Raw genomic sequence first — 18,252 nt, 5'->3', positions numbered from 1 at the left:
CCACTCATACTACAGTATAAGGTACATCCCACCTAGGCACCGCGATACCCTAATATAGCCTACCACACAGATCTCGAATCAAAGACTAATGTTGTGGTTTATTGGGCGGCAGTGATCTCCCTCCCAGTAGCCCAGGAGCCAAACTTCTACTAAAGCTCCCCCTGCCATAGCCCTGAATTGCATCTTCATCTAGTTTCTCTCCTCTTACCCCTGATGGGCCCCCTATCAATTCCCGCATGGGTCACTGTCTGTGCAGGGTCTGCATGTTCTCCCCATGTCTGCGTGGGTTTCCTCCGGGGGCTCCGGATTCCTCCCACAAATCCCGAAAGACGTGCTTGTTAGGTGAACTGGACATTCTGAATTCTCCCTCAGTTTACCTGAACAAGCGCTATACTGTGACTCGGGAATTTTCCACAGCAACTTCATTGCAGTGTTAATGTAAGCCTATTTGTGACACTAATAAATATTATTATTAATATGCTATCCCTGAGCTTACCTTCCCATGAGACCCACTTCCTCCTCCCCTAGCTCTATTCCCACTAAACCGTTGAAAATTCAAATTCTCCCTCTGGTTATGGAAAGGAGGGGGAGTAATTTAAGCAGCCCTGATTTCTCCTCTCATTACCTGTCCGTACACAGAGAGGTGTTTTTATTTTTGATATCCCCCTTTATACAGGTGGCATATTTTCCCCAACCCTTAAATTTGGAGTGTTCCAATCCCCTATAAATAACTAGCACCACAAACCCGAGGTAAAATTAAAAATAAATGGGGCTCGTATATTTCACACACACACCAAACGGGGAGAAGGGTTTTGCAATTTCCTCCCCCCCCCCCCCCCCCCCCCCCCCCCCATTGCACTCATACAATATAAAAAGGGATTAAGGAAAGGAAGGGTTTAGGGTCAGACTACAATAAAATACAAATTAGGGTCTTACGTGAGTCCAGAATCAAACGCCTGACTGAGGGGAGGTTGACTGTTGCAGGGCAATCCGTCTTTCCAAGAACGAGACTTCCACCAGGGGAGAAGGCATGTAGAGTTGAGCTAGTATTGACGGCACAAATTCCAATGGTCCAGTCGTTCACAGTTTTGATGAGGGGCCAGAGTTCTTTCTGCTGCCACCTGTTTGATGGTAAGATGGTCAACAGCGCTGGCTGCTTGACTGAAACAACTCTTCCTCTTTGGAGGTCAAACCATAACTGCTGAGTTCAGGTCCACAGTGTGATATTACAAGTTCTATCAGCTTGGGGGAGGTAATGTGACATACTTCCCAACACCTCCCGATGTTAGACAAGTTTCTGACAAGTGGAAACATCCTCTCTGCATCAACCCTATCAACCCTATCAATATCCCTCAGGATCTTAAGGTTTTAATCAAGTCGCCTCATTTTCGACAAAACTCTAGTGGATACAAACCTGACCTGTACAACCTTTCCTCATAAATTAATCTGGTAAATGTATCTGTTTTCTGCATGAACCTCTCGTATACTTTGAAGATTTTCTGTTTTTGAGTCAGGTTTCCAGCCTTTGCAGGTTTTTATTTGCCTTTATCGAGGAAACAAAAAGGTTTGACAAATAAAATATGTGTCAAATACGGAGCAGCACAACAAAACATTACACAATTGATCCCAATGAGTGCAATCAGTGCTACAAAAGAAACTGATTTAACAGTTGAGAAGTATGTCCCCATCCCCCCACAAAATGTACTGTAAAATGGTGCATAGGGTGACTTCACACTGTTATTAAAGCACAGATAATTACAATGTGTACTCACTCGCCTGCAACCTTATCATTAGCTCTAGAACTGACAGGGTTTCCAGAAAATACAACATACTAGGGTTACTTTTTTGAAGGAAATTCTAGGAAGGTGTTTGAAAATCTATCTGTGAGAATGAAAATGACAATGTCCATGTGCTTCAGTTTCTTTAGCTGAGGTTGCATGAGTATGCTACAATCGGCTTGAGTTGGGGAGAGGAAACCAGAACAGGAGCAAAGCATTTCTAGTCAACCTTTATAAAACACCGGGTAGTCATCAATTGCCGTATGTTGTCCAGTTCTGGGCACCTCACTTTAGGAAGGGTGTTAAGGCTTTAGAGAGATGAGGAAAAGATTTATGAGAATGGTTCTAGGGATGAGGGACTTCAGCCATTTGTAGTTTGGAAAAGCTAGGGCGACTCTCATTGGAAAAGAGAAGGTTGAGAGGAAATTTGATAGAGGTGTTCAAAATCAAGAGGGGTCTAGATAGAATATTAGAGAGAAACGGTCTCCATTGAGTAAAGTGTTGAGAACACGGGGGGGTCACAGAATTAAGATGACTGCCAAAAGAACTAAAGGTAATATTTGGAAAAACAGTCTTAAGTGGTGGTTATGATCTGGAAAGCATTGCCTGAGAGTGTGGCGGAGGCAGATTGGATCATGGCTTTAGGTAAGTTCTTGAAGAAAAAATATCTGCAGGGCCAGGGGCACAGAGCAGGAGAAGAATGGAGCAAGGAAAATTAGAAAAATTGACTTGAATTTGATCAATGCCGGCAAGTTGAACAAGCAACTTTTAATATTTGAATTGGCTCACCTACTTCTGTACCCTTCTCCCTTCCCTTGTCTCCCATCCACCTGACTCTGGCCATCTCAGTCTGGATTTTATCTCCCTTTAGTGATAGCACTTTCACTGTGGCTCCATTCTCTAAAATGTCATCCAACTCCTCTTGTCTCCACAGTTCTTCTAACCTTCAAAGGCAACCAGATGTATTTCTTTCATCAAACTTTCAGACACCTTTCCTTATTATCCCACCAAGGCAATCCATTCCTTTCTTCTCCGGAAAACACATTAGTCTGTGTTAAAGGTACTAAAGTAAAGGTGCCATAGTCCTCTTTCCCCTTTAAAGGGGAGATCTGACTGGTGGCAATTTAATCTGACGATCACCACACATAAGGTGAGGGGCAAGGTTTAGAATATGGGTATTCAATGATTAACCTCAGCCAGTATGGGAATTAAACCTGTGCTGTTGGCTTTGCTCTGCGTCATAAACCAGCTGTCCAGCCAACTGAGCTGAACCAACTTCCTGAAGGTTCTACGTAAATGAAAGTTAGCGTCGTATGTATTGAATCCCCTTTTATTGACAAGGGTTATGTCCCTTCCAATGTTGTCATTATTCTTTCATTGCCTCCCTAACTTCTTCAATGTAATAACTCCTCTGAGTGGAATGCTATCCCTGTGTGAGCCAGCACCTCTAGAAAAGAGTGGGAGAAAGTAGTGAAATAAATATTTCTAAATAAGTTCATATGGAAAAGGGCATGAATTTTATTCTCAGTGTGAACCAAAAGGTATTCCAATTTCACCTGGAAACATGACAGCTGATGCCCCACCTCTCACTGTCCTGCCCACACTCATCGGCCGAGGGTCATCCCAATATGTCCATCCTCATTACACACCATCTTACCCGGGCCAATTGGAAAGCCAATAGTCCCTTCATGATTCAATTGGATGATTTAAACACACTTTCACCACAACTCCTGTAATTCAGTTTTTAAAACTAATAAATGAGTCGTCAGAGATCATGTTTTTGGATGCGAATGCTCTGGGATCACGGGTTCAAATCCCACCATGGAAGCTGGCAGAATTTAAATTCAATTAATAAAATCTGGAATATAAAGCTAGTCTCAGTAATGGTGACCATGAAACTACCATCTATTGTAAAAATGCAACTGGTTCACTCTTGGCCTTTTTATTGATTGGTAACCACCCTCTGAAATGGCCCTAGCAAGTCACTCAGCTCCAGCAGGCAATTATTAATGGACCCTGTAGACTGGCTCTCTGACCTGTCGGAATTTCTCCGATTGTAGAAAATCAAATTCGCCATCAGGGGGTTGGAAGAGTGCTTCCACAAGACTTGGAAGCCATTCACCAACCTGTTCCAGGACCTGTTTGTAGTCAATAATCAGTGGGGGGGGGGGGGGGGGGGGGGGGGAATTGTATGATTTTCTTCTTTTTTCTCTTTATCATTGTTAATTTATTTTTTTAAAGTATTTTTATTCTCCTTTTTCACATTTTATCCAACTTTACACCCACCAAAAACATTCAACGATAACAATTACAATGTCTTTTTTTAAAATAATTTTTATTGGAATTTTTTACAGAAAATATAAAAATATAACAACAAGTATAGCAAAAAGCAGTAATATGCAACTAACAGCCCCATAACACCCACAATTCCCCCCATACCGTAACATCACATGTATCACACTCTCCCCACCCCCCCCAACAAGAGAACTTAACCATAAATTAAAATTAAATAAATCAAATTTAAATAAAATAAGCCAACATAATCAACGTCTCCCCCCCCCCCCCCCACCCCCCCGGGTTGCTGCTGCTACTGTCCCAGTACCCTATCGTTGAGCCAGAAAGTCGAGGAAAGGTTGCCACCGTTTAAAGAACCCTTGCACCGATCCTCTCAGGGCGAATTTAACCTTCTCAAGCTTAATGAAGCCCGCCATGTCATTGATCCAGGTCTCCACGCTTGGGGGCCTCGCGTCCTTCCACTGTAGCAAAATCCTTCGCCGGGCTACTAGGGACGCAAAGGCCAGCACACCGGCCTCTTTCGCCTCCTGCACTCCCGGCTCTACCCCAACCCCAAAGATCGCGAGTCCCCATCCTGGCTTGACCCTGGATCCCACCACCCTTGACACCGTCCTCGCCACCCCCTTGCAGAACTCCTCCAATGCCGGGCATGCCCAGAACATATGGGCATGGTTCGCTGGACTCCCCGAGCACCTGACACACAACAATTACAATGTCAATCCCCTGGCCAACAAATCCTCCCTCCCACCAACCCCCAAATAATCCTCAACATTTTAAATGCGAACATCAAAGAAAAGGATTCAGGAATCCACCATCCACCCATACATAGTCACCAACAGCATACACAGTCCAACCCCTCAAACCCCAACCCCCCCCACCCAATGTTCGATGTCATCCAATTCTTGAAAGTGCATAATGAACAATGCCCATGAATTGTAGAACCAAATCAAAATTCCATCCTTCCTCTCAACTCAAACTTCACCTTCTTGAGTGTTAAAAACTCCAACAGATCCCCCCGCCATTCCAGGGCACAAGGTGGAGAAATTGACATCACCCCAACAGCCTTCAGGCAATCAGCGAGGCGAAGGCTAAAACATCTGCCACCGCACTGCTTCCAACCCCGGCCTATCTGATACCCCGAATATGGCCTCCAGAGGACCCGGCTCAAGCCTCACATGTACCGCCTTCGAAATCACCCTGAACACCTCCCCCCAATACCCCTCCAGCTTTGGACAGGACCAAAACACAAACATCCTCTACCCCCTCAAAGAGTCGGCTCATCCTTGCCTTTGTGAGGTGCGCCCTATACACCACCTTCAGCTGTATCAGCCCCAACCTCATGCACAAAGTTGAGGCATTTACCCTCTGGAGCACCTCACACCACAACCCCTCCTCCATGCTCTCTCCCAACTCACCCTCCCACTTGACCTTAATCACCTCCAGCGCTGCTTTCCTTTTCTTGCAACGTGTATCTCTTTTGGTTTATTTTTCAATATAAACTAGAACCGCATCCTGATTACTTTCTGGAAAACACTACTCCCGGGTACGACACCTGTAAGTTAACCTTCGAACCAGAAATATGTAATTTACAACGAATTAATTGTCCAATGAAGGATGTGAAAATCCAATAAAAACATTTGAAAAAAATATTATTGATGGGCAATAAATGCAGGCCTCTGCCAGCCATACCCGCACCCCAGGAAGCAATGAGCAAAAGAAAATTGGGTGAATCTTCAATTGCTGGAGGCTGAATGCCCGTCATCGAATGTGGGCTGTGATGTCATACACCTGCTCAAGGAAAGGAATGACTTCATGGGGAAAGGCAGAGCGGCGTGTGATGACGTACGCGCGCAGCGATGACGCGGCGGGTTCTGGTGCACAGAGAGCGGTGACGAGGCGGCCGCGGGCTCCGCCGATGTTTTTGTTGCCGGTGAGCGGAGCCGGGTGGCCGTTACTGAACGGCGGGGAAGAGAGAGAAAGAGAAAAAAGAGTGAATGAAGAGCGGGGGCCCGCGCGCTTGACACGAATTTTTTTTTTAATTGCAATAAAATCCAGTATTTTTTCGGGGGGGGAGAGAAATAGAAAAAAAAAACCTTTCCTACGCGCCCCCCCCCCCCCCCCATGGTAATTAAATATTAAATCCTATCAAGGACTGAATGGAACCGGACGGAGCGGCGACGGAGGCCGGAGGGGAGAGCGAAGCGTCGGCGTCTGAGGAGACGGCGGGAGCGGAGGGCGATATCTACCCATTAGGTAAGAACGCGGGGAGGGGAGGGGAGGGGGGGGGGGGGGAAGGGAGGATATTATTATGCCTGGCTCGATGGTGGAACCCATTGAAGAGGGTCAGGTGCTCTTCCCCCCCCCCCCCCCCCCCGAACTCAGGCACCTATCAGTTCCCCTTTGAGGGTAAGGGTGCTGGAAAAGGTTTGCAGACTCCAGGGATTAGAGCACCCACCGCTCAGGTAGTCATCCTAGCGCTGCATTCAACTCCCAGGGGTCTGATGTGGTGGGATGTCAGCGCATCGTCAGCCTCTTTCTATGGAAGCCACGGCTGATGTGGGGTCTGCTGCTTGGATGGGTACCCACTGCAGCATTGCCACACACCAATGAAAGTGCTTCAGATATCTGTAAAATAATCATCTCTAACCAACCTGACACTGCCGCCCCCCCCCCCCCATTCTCAAAATGACCAAACTGGACAGGAGGAAGTGTCTCAAAGACAAGTGGGAAGGTTAATTAAACGAAAAAAAGGTCAGGACTGCATCAACCGTTCCATGTATTTGTGGTCGTGTTTACGAATGCACTATGCCACTGGCACTCTGGTTTGGGGTGAAGGGCATTGTATTGGGGCCAGGTGCAGTGTTGCTTGCCCCTCAGGAATGTTTGTCACAAATAGGGTTCTGAGAAGTAAGATTCTTTTGTATTTAGGTGTGCTTGTATTTGTTGTTTTGCTGTGTTTTCTGTGGAGCATCCTGCAGATATTAATGCACTTCCCGTACCAGCCTCCCCGGACAGGCGCCGGAATGTGGCGACTAGGGGCTTTTCACAGTAACTTCATTGAAGCCTACTCGTGACAATAAGCGATTTTCATTTCACTCCAAGGGACCACTTGCCCTTACATTCGAAAGGCAGGATAAGCTAACAGGGTTATCATTGTAATGATTTGGTTATTTGTATACTGTAGCAAATCTGCTAATAGGTCAATGAATACCAATGTAATCACCTCAGGAGCCCTAAAGAGTTTATGGAATGCAGTTTGGCAATCCCTTTAATAAGGCACTAGCGTGTGTGTTTCAAATCAAGTTTTTTTAGACCACTATTGAAATTTCATTGGAGAAGTGGTTTTTATTCTAAAAGTTGTAACTTTCAACTCTCTCATGTGATGGGCTCATACAGAATCATGCAAAATGATTTTGATATCTTTTGATTTAATAGTAATATGATAGGTAGATTCTGATGATGCAGAAACAATTTGCAGTTTTATGTTGTGCAAAATAATTGTTTTCATGTTCATAAATATATCCCTCAGCTAATGGCTCACTGAAATTAAAAAACATAATTACAAAAACAAGGAGAGATAAATGAAGTGATTAAACCAGATATTTCTACGGTAATGTATTTTATGTCTATAGGGTAGATTTTCTGAGATCGACAACAATAACATCCTCCTATAAAGCACCTTTAGCATGAAGCCTGCTAGGTGCTTCAAGGCGGGACAAATAACAATAACAATCTTATTGTCACAAGTAGGCTTACATTAACACTTTAATGAAGTTACTGTGAAAATCCCCGAGTTTACACACTTCCGATGTCTGTTCGGGTACAGTATACTGAGGGAGAATTGAGAATGTGCAATTTACCTAACAGCACATCTTTCGTGACTTGTGGGAACAAACCGGAGCACCCGGAGGAAACCCACACAGACACGGGGAGGACGTGCAGACTCTACAGTGACCCAAGCCGGAAATCGACTCTGGGACCCTGGTGCTGTGAAGTGACAGTGTGAACTACTGTGCTGCCCATATGATTAGGGGGTAGCAGTCAAAGCGAGAGATTTTGAAGAGGCTTTTTGAAAACAGAAAAACAGAACAAAAAATTTAACAGAGTCAAGTCACTTGTGAATTCTGCTGCCGAAAGAGTTCAGTGTCAGAAGACCATAGCGCATGCATGAGGTATCAGGACTTGGACATGGAGATAGGGTGGTGTAAAGAGTGGTCTTGGAAAGATTTGTAAACAAGATGGCGTATTTTGATAAAATTTGGGATTAGGGAGATGAAGGCGCGAATGATGGATGTTCTCAGCTTGAAAAATATGGAAAGGTTAATATGCACGATAGCAACAGAGACCGACGTTCTTCTCCTTTATTATTACTAACATTAGCTCTAATTAAGAAAAATAAATCTGATTGAATAACAAAATGTATGCGTGGTGCATTCAACTCCTAAAAGAGAGAGAATATCTTGGTCACATTCTCCTACTCATTCTAAAATTGTACTTGCGTGATACTTTTACCTATTGAATATATTGAAGATTGTGAAAACTAATTGGATATTCCATATATTTATAATATTGTTTTCACTGTCCATGTGGAGATTGCACATTCTCCCCGTGTCTGCGTAGGTCTCATCCCCACAACCTAAAATATATGCAGGGCAGATGGATTGGCCACGCTAAATTGCCCCTTAATTGGAAAAAAACAATTTGGTACTCTAAATTTATTTTTAAAATGTTTATAGTATTGGTTTATCGTGATCTATAATACATTGTGTTCATTCAAGCCTTATTTGTGGAAGCCCAGGAGGTTGCCATAATGCTACCTTGATTTTACCAAAAGTATTGGGCTTGTGATTCCCTTCTGCTACTGACGCAGTAATAACTTGAAGTAAAGTTAAAGAAAGGTTGATGTGTATTTTTAATGATCATTTTGAGGACCTTTCCGGAGAATAGGGAGAGACTGAGGAAGAAGCAGTCAACCATTTCCAGGAGAAATGGTGTGAAAGAATGGTGTGTACTAAAATGGCAAGAGTAAAAGAAAGCAGATAAGAAACCTTAATTTATTTGTGCACATAACTTATTGCTGATTATTTGGAAGGAAAAAGAAAAGTTAGCATTTCAGTTTTGACTTAACTACTAAAGTTAATCTTTCTCTTCCTGTTTTCAATAAGAAAAGTGCTGTAATATGTAATCTGCATACCAATTCCCTTAATTTCACTTGAAAGTACTTGCATTTATATTATGTCTTCAGGATCCCCAAAAGTGTCTTGCAATCAATTTGTTACTTTTAAAGTGTAGTGAATATGAGTAAACATGGTCCCACAATTAGGCAACGTGCCTCAATGACTACCGTCCGGTGGCCCTGACTTCAGTCATAATGAAGTGCTTCGAGAGATTGATCATGAAGCGCATCATCTCCATACTCCCAGAACACCTTGATCCACTGCAATTCGCATGCCATTGCAATCGGTCCACAGCAGACACCATTTCACTGGCCCTACACTCATCCCTAGAGCATCTCGACAACAAGGACTCCTACATCAGACTCCTATTTATTGACTGCAGCTCTGCCTTCAACACCATAATCCCAGCCAAGCTCATATCAAAGCTCTAAAACCCAGCAACTGGATCCTCGATTTTCTGACCAACAGATCACGATCAGTAAGAATGAACAACAACACCTCCTCCACAATAGTCCTCAATACTGGGGCCCCGTAAGGCTGCGTACTTCGCCCCCTACTCTTACTCCCTGTACACACACGACTGCGTGGCAAAATTTGGTTCCAACTCCATCTACAAGTTTGCTGACAATACGACCATAGTGGGCCGGATCTCGAATAACTACGAGTCAGAATACAGGAGGGAGATAGAGAACCTAGTGGAGTGGGGCAGTGACAACAATCTCTCCCTCAATGCCAGCAAAACTAAAGAGCTGGTCATTGACTTCAGGAAGCAAAGTACTGTACACACCCCTGACAGTATCAATGGGGCCGAGGTGGAGATGGTTAGCAGTTTCAAATTCCTGGGGGTTCACAGTTCCAAAAATCTGTCCTGGTCCACGCACGTCGACGCTACCACCAAGAAAGTACAACAGCGCCTATACTTCTTCAGGAAACTAAGGAAATTCAACATTAACCCTTACCAGCTTTTACAGATGCACCATTGAAAGCATCCTATCTGGCTGCATCACAGCCTGGTATGGCAACTGCCCAGTCCATCACACACATCTGCCTCCCATCCATTGACTCCATTTACACCTCACGCTGCCTGGGGAAAGCGGGCAGCATAATCAAAGACCCCTCCCACCCGAATTACTCACTCTTCAACTTCTTCCATCGAGCAGGAAATACAGAAGTCTAAGAACACGCACAAACAGACTCAAAAACCGCTTCCCTGCTGTTACCAGACTGCCAAATGACCCTCTTATGGACTGACCTCATTAACACTACACCCTGTATGCTTCATCCGACCTGTATGCTTCATCCAATGCCAGTGCTTATGTAGTTACATTGTATATCTTGTGTTGCCCTATTATATATTTTCTTTTATTCCCTTTTCTTCCCATATACTTAATGATCTGTTGAGCTGCTCACAGAAAACTACTTCCCCCTGTACCTCGGTACACATGACAATAAACAAATCCAATCCAATTAGTAAGGGAATGAATGCCCATTTAATATTTTTGTGGTGTTGATTGAGCGATAATTATTGGTCAGAAAAACAGGAGAACTCCCGGTTCTATAGTGCCATGGGATATTTTATATCCATCTAGAGGGCAGGTGAGCTCTAGGTTTAACGCATTGGAATGAAGAGACCTCCGACAACAAAGTGCACCCTCAGTGGAGTGGGTTTAATCCCACATCCTTCTCCACCAGAAAGGCGGAGACACAGTGGAGGAGGTCGCAGGGCACGGTATATGAGTATGGGGAGAAGGCGAGCAGGATGTTGGCGCATCAGCTCCGCAGGCGAGATGCGGCTAGGGAAATTGGTGGAGTGACGGATAGGGGTGGGAATGTAGTGCAGAAGGGGACAGAAGTAAATGGGGTCTTTAGGGACTTCTACGAGGAACTGTACCGGTCAGAACCTCCGATGGGGAGAGGGGGAATGGAGAGCTTCATGAACAGGCTATGGTTCCCAAGGGTTCAAGAGGAGCTGGTAGAGGGGCTGGGGGCACCGATAGAGTTGGAGGAGCTAGTCAGGGGGATTGGACAAATGCAGTCAGGTAAGGCGCCGGGGCCGGACGGGTTCCCGGTGGAAGTTTATAAAAAGTATGCGGATCTGGTGGGCCCTCTGTTGGTGCGAGCCTTCAATGAGGCATGGGGGGGGGGGCTTTGCCCCCGACGATGTCGCGGGCACTGATCTCTCTGATCCTGAAGCGAGATAAGGACCCCTTGCAGTGTGGATCATACAGGCCTATCTCGCTCCTCAATGTTGACGCTAAGTTGCTGGCGAAGATCCTGGCCACCAGGATAGAGGACTGTGTGCCAGGGGTGATACACGAGGATCAGACAGGATTTGTCAAGGGACGGCAGCTCAACACAAATGTGCGGAGACTGCTAAATGTTATTATGATGCCGGCAGTGGAGGGGGAGGCGGAGATAGTGGTGGCGCTGGATGCGGAGAAAGCGTTTGATAGAGTTGAGTGGGGGTACCTGTGGGAGGTGCTGGAGCGGTTCGGATTTGGGGAGGGATTCATCAAATGGGTGAGGCTGCTCTACGCGGCTCCAATGGCAAGTGTAGTTACCAATGGAATGAGATCGGAGTACTTTAGGCTCTACCGTGGGACCAGGCAGGGGTGCCCCCTGTCCCCCTTGCTCTTTGCACTGGCGATTGAACCTTTGGCTATGGCGTTGAGGGAGTCAGGGAGATGGAGGGGTCTGGTGCGGGGTGGGGAGGAACATCGTGTATCGCTGTATGTGGATGACCTGCTGTTGTATGTCGCGGATCCAGAAGGGGGAATGCCGGGGGTGATGGAGCTGTTAGCGGAATTTGGGGGCTTCTCGGGCTATAAGTTAAATTTAGGCAAGAGTGAGGTATTTGTAGTACACCCGGGTGATCAGGAGGAGGGAATTGGGAGACTCCCATTTAAGAGGGCAGTGAAGAGTTTCAGATACCTGGGGGTGCAGGTGGCCAGGAGTTGGGGGACTCTCCATAAGCTTAATTTTACCAGGCTGGTGGAACAGATGGAGGAGGAATTTAAAAGGTGGGACATGGTGCCGCTATCGTTGGCGGGTAGAGTGCAGTCTGTCAAAATGACAGTTCTCCCGAGGTTCTTGTTCCTTTTTCAGTGTTTGCCCATCTTTATCCCTAGGGCCTTTTTTAGAAGGGTGACTAGCAGCATCATGAGCTTTGTTTGGGCGCATGGGACCCCGAGGGTGAAGAGGGTCTTCTTGGAGCGGGGTAGAGATGGGGGGGGGGGGGGGGGGCTGGTGTTACCCAATCTCTCGGGGTATTATTGGGCGGCCAATGTGTCGATGGTGCGCAAGTGGGTAATGGAGGGGGAGGGGGCAGCATGGAAACGGATGGAGAGGGCGTCCTGTGGAGATACAAGCCTGGGGGCCCTGGTAACGGCGCCGTGGCCGCTCCCTCCTACGAGGTATACCACGAGTCCGGTGGTGGCGGCTACCCTCAAGGTTTGGGGGCAGTGGAGGCGACATAGGGGAGAAGTGGGGGGCTCGATGGAGGCTCCGTTAAGGGGGAACCATAGGTTCGTCCCGGGGAACATTGATGGGGGATTTCAGGGTTGGCACAGAGCGGGCATCGGACAGCTGAGGGACCTGTTTATTGATGGGAGGTTTGCGAGCCTGAGGGAGTTGGAGGAGAAATTTGCCCCCCCCCCCCCCCCCCCCCCCCCCCCCGGGAACATGTTCAGGTATCTGCAGGTAAAGGCATTTGCTAGGTGGCAGGTGGAGGGATTCCCTTCGCTTCCCACGAGGTGGCAGAGTGACAGGGTGCTTTCGGGGGTCTGGGTCGGAGAGGGGAAGATATCTGATATCTACAAGGTTATGCAGGAGGCGGAGGAGGCGTCAGTAGAGGAGCTGAAAGCTAAGTGGGAGGGGGAACTGGGGGAACAGATCGAAGACGGAACATGGGCTGATGCCCTGGAGAGGGTTAATTCTTCCTCCTCGTGTGCGCGGCTTAGCCTCATCCAATTCAAGGTGCTGCACCGGGCCCACATGACTGGGACGAGGATGAGTAGGTTCTTTGGGGGTGAAGAATGGTGTGTCAGGTGCTCGGGGAGTCCAGCGAACCATGCCCATATGTTCTGGGCATGCCCGGCACTGGAGGAGTTCTGGAAGGGGGTGGCGAGGACGGTGTCGAGGGTGGTGGGATCCAGGGTCAAGCCAGGATGGGGACTCGCGATTTTTGGGGTTGGGGTGGAGCCGGGAGTGCAGGAGGCGAAAGAGGCCGATGTGCTGGCCTTTGCGTCCCTAGTAGCCCAGCGAAGGATCTTGCTACAATGGAAGGATGCGAGGCCCCCAAGCGTGGAGACCTGGATCAATGACATGGCGGGTTTCATTAAGCTAGAGAAGGTCAAATTCGCCCTGAGAGGGTCGGTACAAGGGTTCTTTAGGCGGTGGCAACCTTTTCTCGACTTTCTGGCTCAACGATAGGGTACGGGGACAGTAGCAGCAGCAACCCGGGGGGAGGGAAAAGGGGTGGGGGGAGGGAAAAGGTGAGGGGGGGGGGAGGGAAAAGGTGAGGGGGGGGGAGGGAAAAGGTGAGGGGGGGGAGGGAAAAGGTGAGGGGGGGGAGGGAAAAGGTGAGGGGGGGGAGGGAAAAGGTGAGGGGGGGGAGGGGAAAGGTGAGGGGGGGGAGGGAAAAGGTGAGGGGGGGAGGGAAAAGGTGAGGGGGAGGGAAAAGGTGAGGGGGGGAGGGAAAAGGTGAGGGGGGGGAGGGAAAGGTGAGGAGGGGGAGGGAAAAGGTGAGGGGGGGAGGGAAAAGGTGAGGGGGGAGGGAAAAGGGGTGGGGGGAGGGAAAAGGTGAGGGGGGGAAAGGTGAGGGGGAGGGAAAAGGTGAGGGGGGGAGGGAAAAGGTGAGGGGGGAGGGAAAAGGTGAGGGGGGGGAGGGAAAAGGTGAGGGGGGAGGGAAAAGGTGAGGGGGGGAGGGAAAAGGTGAGGGGGGGGAGGGAAAAGGGAAAAGGTGAGGGGGGGAGGGAAAGGTGAGGGGGGAGGGAAAAGGTGAGGGGGGAGGGAAAAGGTGAGGGGGGGAGGGAAAAGGGGTGGGGGAGGGAGGGAAAAGGGGTGGGGGGTGGGGGGAGGGAAAAGGTGAGGGGGGTGGGGGGAGGGAAAAGGTGAGGGGGAGGGAAAAGGTGAGGGGGGGAAGGTGAGGGGGGGAGGGAAAAGGTGAGGGGGGGGAGGGAAAAGGCGAGGGGGGGAGGGAAAAGGTGAGGGGGGGAGGGAAAAGGTGAGGGGGGGAGGGAAAAGGTGAGGGGGGAGGGAAAAGGTGAGGGGGGGAGGGAAAAGGTGAGGGGGGAGGGAAAAGGTGAGGAGGGGGAGGGAAAAGGTGAGGGGGGGAGGGAAAAGGTGAGGGGGGAGGGAAAAGGGGTGGGGGGAGGGAAAAGGTGAGGGGGGGAAAGGTGAGGGGGAGGGAAAAGATGAGGGGGGAGGGAAAAGGTGAGGGGGGGAGGGAAAAGGTGAGGGGGGGAGGGAAAAGGTGAGGGGGGGAGGGAAAAGGTGAGGGGGGGAGGGAAAAGGTGAGGGGGGGAGGGAAAAGGTGAGGGGGGAGGGAAAAGGTGAGGGGGGAGGGAAAAGGGAAAAGGGGAGGGGGGGAGGGAAAGGTGAGGGGGGAGGGAAAAGGTGAGGGGGGAGGGAAAAGGTGAGGGGGGGAGGGAAAAGGGGTGGGGGAGGGAGGGAAAAGGGGTGGGGGGTGGGGGGAGGGAAAAGGTGAGGGGGGTGGGGGGAGGGAAAAGGTGAGGGGGAGGGAAAAGGTGAGGGGGGGAGGGAAAAGGTGAGGGGGAGGGAAAAGGTGAGGGGGGGAGGGAAAATGGGTGGGGGGAGGGAGGGAAAAGGGGTGGGGGGGGTGGGGGGAGGGAAAAGGTGAGGGAGTGGGGGGAGGGAAAAGGTGAGGGGGGAGGGAAAAGGGGTGGGGGGAGGGAGGGAAAAGGGGTGGGGGGGTGGGGGGAGGGAAAAGGTGAGGGGGTGAGGGGGGAAAGGTGAGGGGGGAGGGAAAAGGTGAGGGGGGAGGGAAAAGGTGAGGGGGGGAGGGAAAAGGTGAGGGGGAGGGAAAAGGTGAGGGGGGGAAAGGTGAGGGGGGAGGGAAAAGGTGAGAGGGGGGGAGGGAAAAGGGGTGGGGGGAGGGAGGGAAAAGGGGTGGGGGGAGGGAGGGAAAAGGGGTGGGGGGAGGGAGGGAAAAGGGGTGGGGGAGGGAGGGAAAAGGGGTGGGGGAGGGAGGGAAAAGGGGTGGGGGGAGGGAGGGAAAAGGGGTGGGGGGAGGGAAAAGGTGAGGGGGGGGTGGGGGGAGGGAAAAGGTGAGGGTGGGGGGTGGGAAAAGGTGAGGGGGGGTGGGGGGAGGGAAAAGGGGGTTGGGGGGAGGGAAAAGGTGGGGTGGGGGGAGGGAAAAAGTGGGATGGGGGGAGGGAAAAGGTGGGGTGGGGGGAGGGAAAAGGTGAGGGGGGGAGGGAAAAGGTGAGGAGGGAGGGAAAAGGTGAGGGGGGGAGGGAAAAGGTGAGGGGGGGAGGGAAAAGGTGAGGGGGGAGGGAAAAGGTGAGGGGGGAGGGAAAAGGTGAGGGGGGGAGGGGAAAAGGTGAGGGGGAGGGGAAAAGGTGAGGGGGGGAGGGAAAAGGTGAGGGGGGAGGGAAAAGGTGAGGGGGGAGGGAAAAGGTGAGGGGGAGGGAAAAGGTGAGGGGGGGAGGGAAAAGGTGAGGGGGGGAGGGAAAAGGTGAGGGGGGGGTGGGGGGAGGGAAAAGGTGAGGGGGGGGGGGGGGAGGGAAAAGGGGGTTGGGGAGAGGGAAAAGGTGGGGTGGGGGGAGGGAAAAGGTGAGGGGGGAGGGAAAAGGTGAGGGGGGGGAGGGAAAAGGTGAGGGGGGGAGGGAAAAGGTGAGGGGGGGAGGGAAAAGGTGAGGGGGGAGGGAAAAGGTGAGGGGGGAGGGAAAAGGTGAGGGGGAGGGAAAAGGTGAGGGGGGGCGGACGATGACTATTTTTGTTTATTTAATTTAAATTTATTTTTAAGTTCTTTTGTTGTTCATTGGGGTTGGGGGGGGGTGGGGGATGGGATACATGCGTCGATACGGTCTGGGGGTGTTACAGTTATTATGGGTTATTTTGTTGCATTTCATTGTTTGTCGTTATGTTTTATATTTTCTGTAAAAAATTCCAATAAAAATTATATATTAAAAAAAAAAAAATCCCACATCCTTCTGACTTGTGGCAGGCAGTGCTATTGTTTGAACCAAGACTGACATTTGAACAAATTTTAATCCCGTACCATTTGCTGGAAATTCTGCAGTTGTTGCTGGGTTAGTCTCTTGATCTGAAGGAGCAGAACATGCAGCATTTATTGTGGTTTTACAGTGGCTTTGACTTAGTGCCAAGGTGGAGTGGTTTCAATTTGAGCAACCTGTTTACTGTAACTGAACTTGCTGCTTACTCCATCCATTTTATTATGGTTATTAGCAACACTGAGCTGACACTTAATTATATAGAACTCTCTTTGCCTGTCAAGTTTATTTGGATTCCAGTAAATTGACATGAGTCTGCATATACCAGGATTTGTATACAAACTGCATCTGCCTTTATTCAATAGAAATTCACAGCTTTAAAATCTGACATCTGAAATATTCTTTGTATTTTTTTTCTTGTTGCTGTGTCTGCATTGATTAGGGCATTGCATTATCCGTGGTCAGGAAAATGTAATCGTAGATATGAGATATATACAGTTGACTGTAAAAATCTTCTAGAATTACAGTTCTCGATATCATTTAATTTGAGGTGCTGACTGAAGAGCATCATGCAAGAACATATTAGCACAACATTAAAGTATACTAGTTTATGGCTACAGCTAAAAAGTATTTTTCTGAATTTGCTGCATAATCCTACTGAGCACACTGACAAATCAACAAACTCTGAGCAAGGAACCTGTAATGGGTGCTCTGACTCAATCATTAACTACCAACATGATGCTTTGCTCCCATGTTTTTTGAGCATTTGGAGCAGTGTGGTGGGCTGAATGTTCCTCCGTGAATTCCAGGCATTAATGATCGAATGTAGCAAATATCTGCATTCATTTCTGTTGTTTGTATTTTAACATCTTAATTACCAAAGTCACGGAAGCTTTTAGGTGTGGTATTGAATTAGTTCAGCTTCTTGTGAGAGTACTACAACTTAATTGTCAACAAAGGCTACATGTGTCAAAGAGCTTCAATTGATTTTAAACATGGCTTGTTTTTTCCCCCTACTCTTTTCCATGATTTCTTTATCTTAAATGACCAATAAGGTCATGCATATAAAAATTGCAGTGTTGGGACTAGCCTGTGAAAGGAACCCAGCTGCTACTATTCGCTCTGACTTGTTGAAATGATTATGTCTCAGTTATGGGGTTGTTGTATAGTTTCTCAAATGTATTGCAAATGCCTTAATCTGCGTTGACTAATGTCATTGCAGTATTAGCTCACGTTAATGTATTGGTCCAGAGCTTGTGATTATGAAATAATGCGATTGCAGTGAATTGTGTTCGGAAGTTGGTGTTAAATGAAGGACGGGTGCTTTCAAATGTCCAAAAAGAACAAGAGATGATTTGTGATGTCAGAATATTTTGGAAATGTCCAGCAGGCCAATCAACATCTGAAAGAGAATGATAGGTTCACGTTTAAGGTTTGAAAGCTCTGGTTAATGTTTCAGGTTGAGTACATCAAGGCACTTGAAACCTGATGCATTGGCTTTCTTCCTTTTTGTATATTGATTGACCCATTGCACATTTTTGTTTTTATTGACTTCTAACATTGTTTGTTTTAAATCATTATTACATTATGGCAGGCAGGATATATATAGTGGGATGAAAGTAATAGATGACTTGTGATAAGGAGCAGCAACAAATTTAATGGCATATGGAACAGGATGAATTTGACACCCAATAGTGGAACTGAAATAAGAATTGTATGTAATGTACTTCCTGAATTGTGTAAGAACTGCACTGAAAACATAATCGCTAACATTTCTTCAGAACATTGCTTTTTCTCTCCTTTGTG

The 18,252-nt window shown here is 48.2% G+C and overlaps 1 protein-coding gene across 4 annotated transcripts in view; it reads left to right on the top strand.

The window, feature by feature from the left end:
* The first annotated feature begins 5,929 nt into the window (after positions 1 to 5,929).
* pip5k1ca (phosphatidylinositol-4-phosphate 5-kinase, type I, gamma a) overlaps positions 5,930 to 18,252 on the top strand; it is a 145,595-nt gene continuing 133,272 nt past the window's right edge. For 3 of the 4 annotated variants that reach the window (XM_038777887.1, XM_038777889.1, XM_038777888.1), the window contains exon 1: positions 5,931 to 6,326. In XM_038777887.1, coding sequence (XP_038633815.1) covers positions 6,230 to 6,326 — 97 coding nt within the window. In that variant the 5' untranslated portion in view covers positions 5,931 to 6,229. Of the gene's footprint in view, positions 6,327 to 18,252 lie in introns of all 4 variants that reach the window. The other variant, XM_038777886.1, reaches the window with a different exon arrangement.

The sequence above is a fragment of the Scyliorhinus canicula genome, chromosome 18, assembly GCF_902713615.1.
Source record: "Scyliorhinus canicula chromosome 18, sScyCan1.1, whole genome shotgun sequence".
In the NCBI taxonomy this organism is placed as follows: Eukaryota; Metazoa; Chordata; class Chondrichthyes; order Carcharhiniformes; family Scyliorhinidae; genus Scyliorhinus; species Scyliorhinus canicula.
The sequence above is the reverse complement of the archived record's forward strand: the minus strand, read 5'-3'. Positions and strand labels throughout refer to the sequence as shown.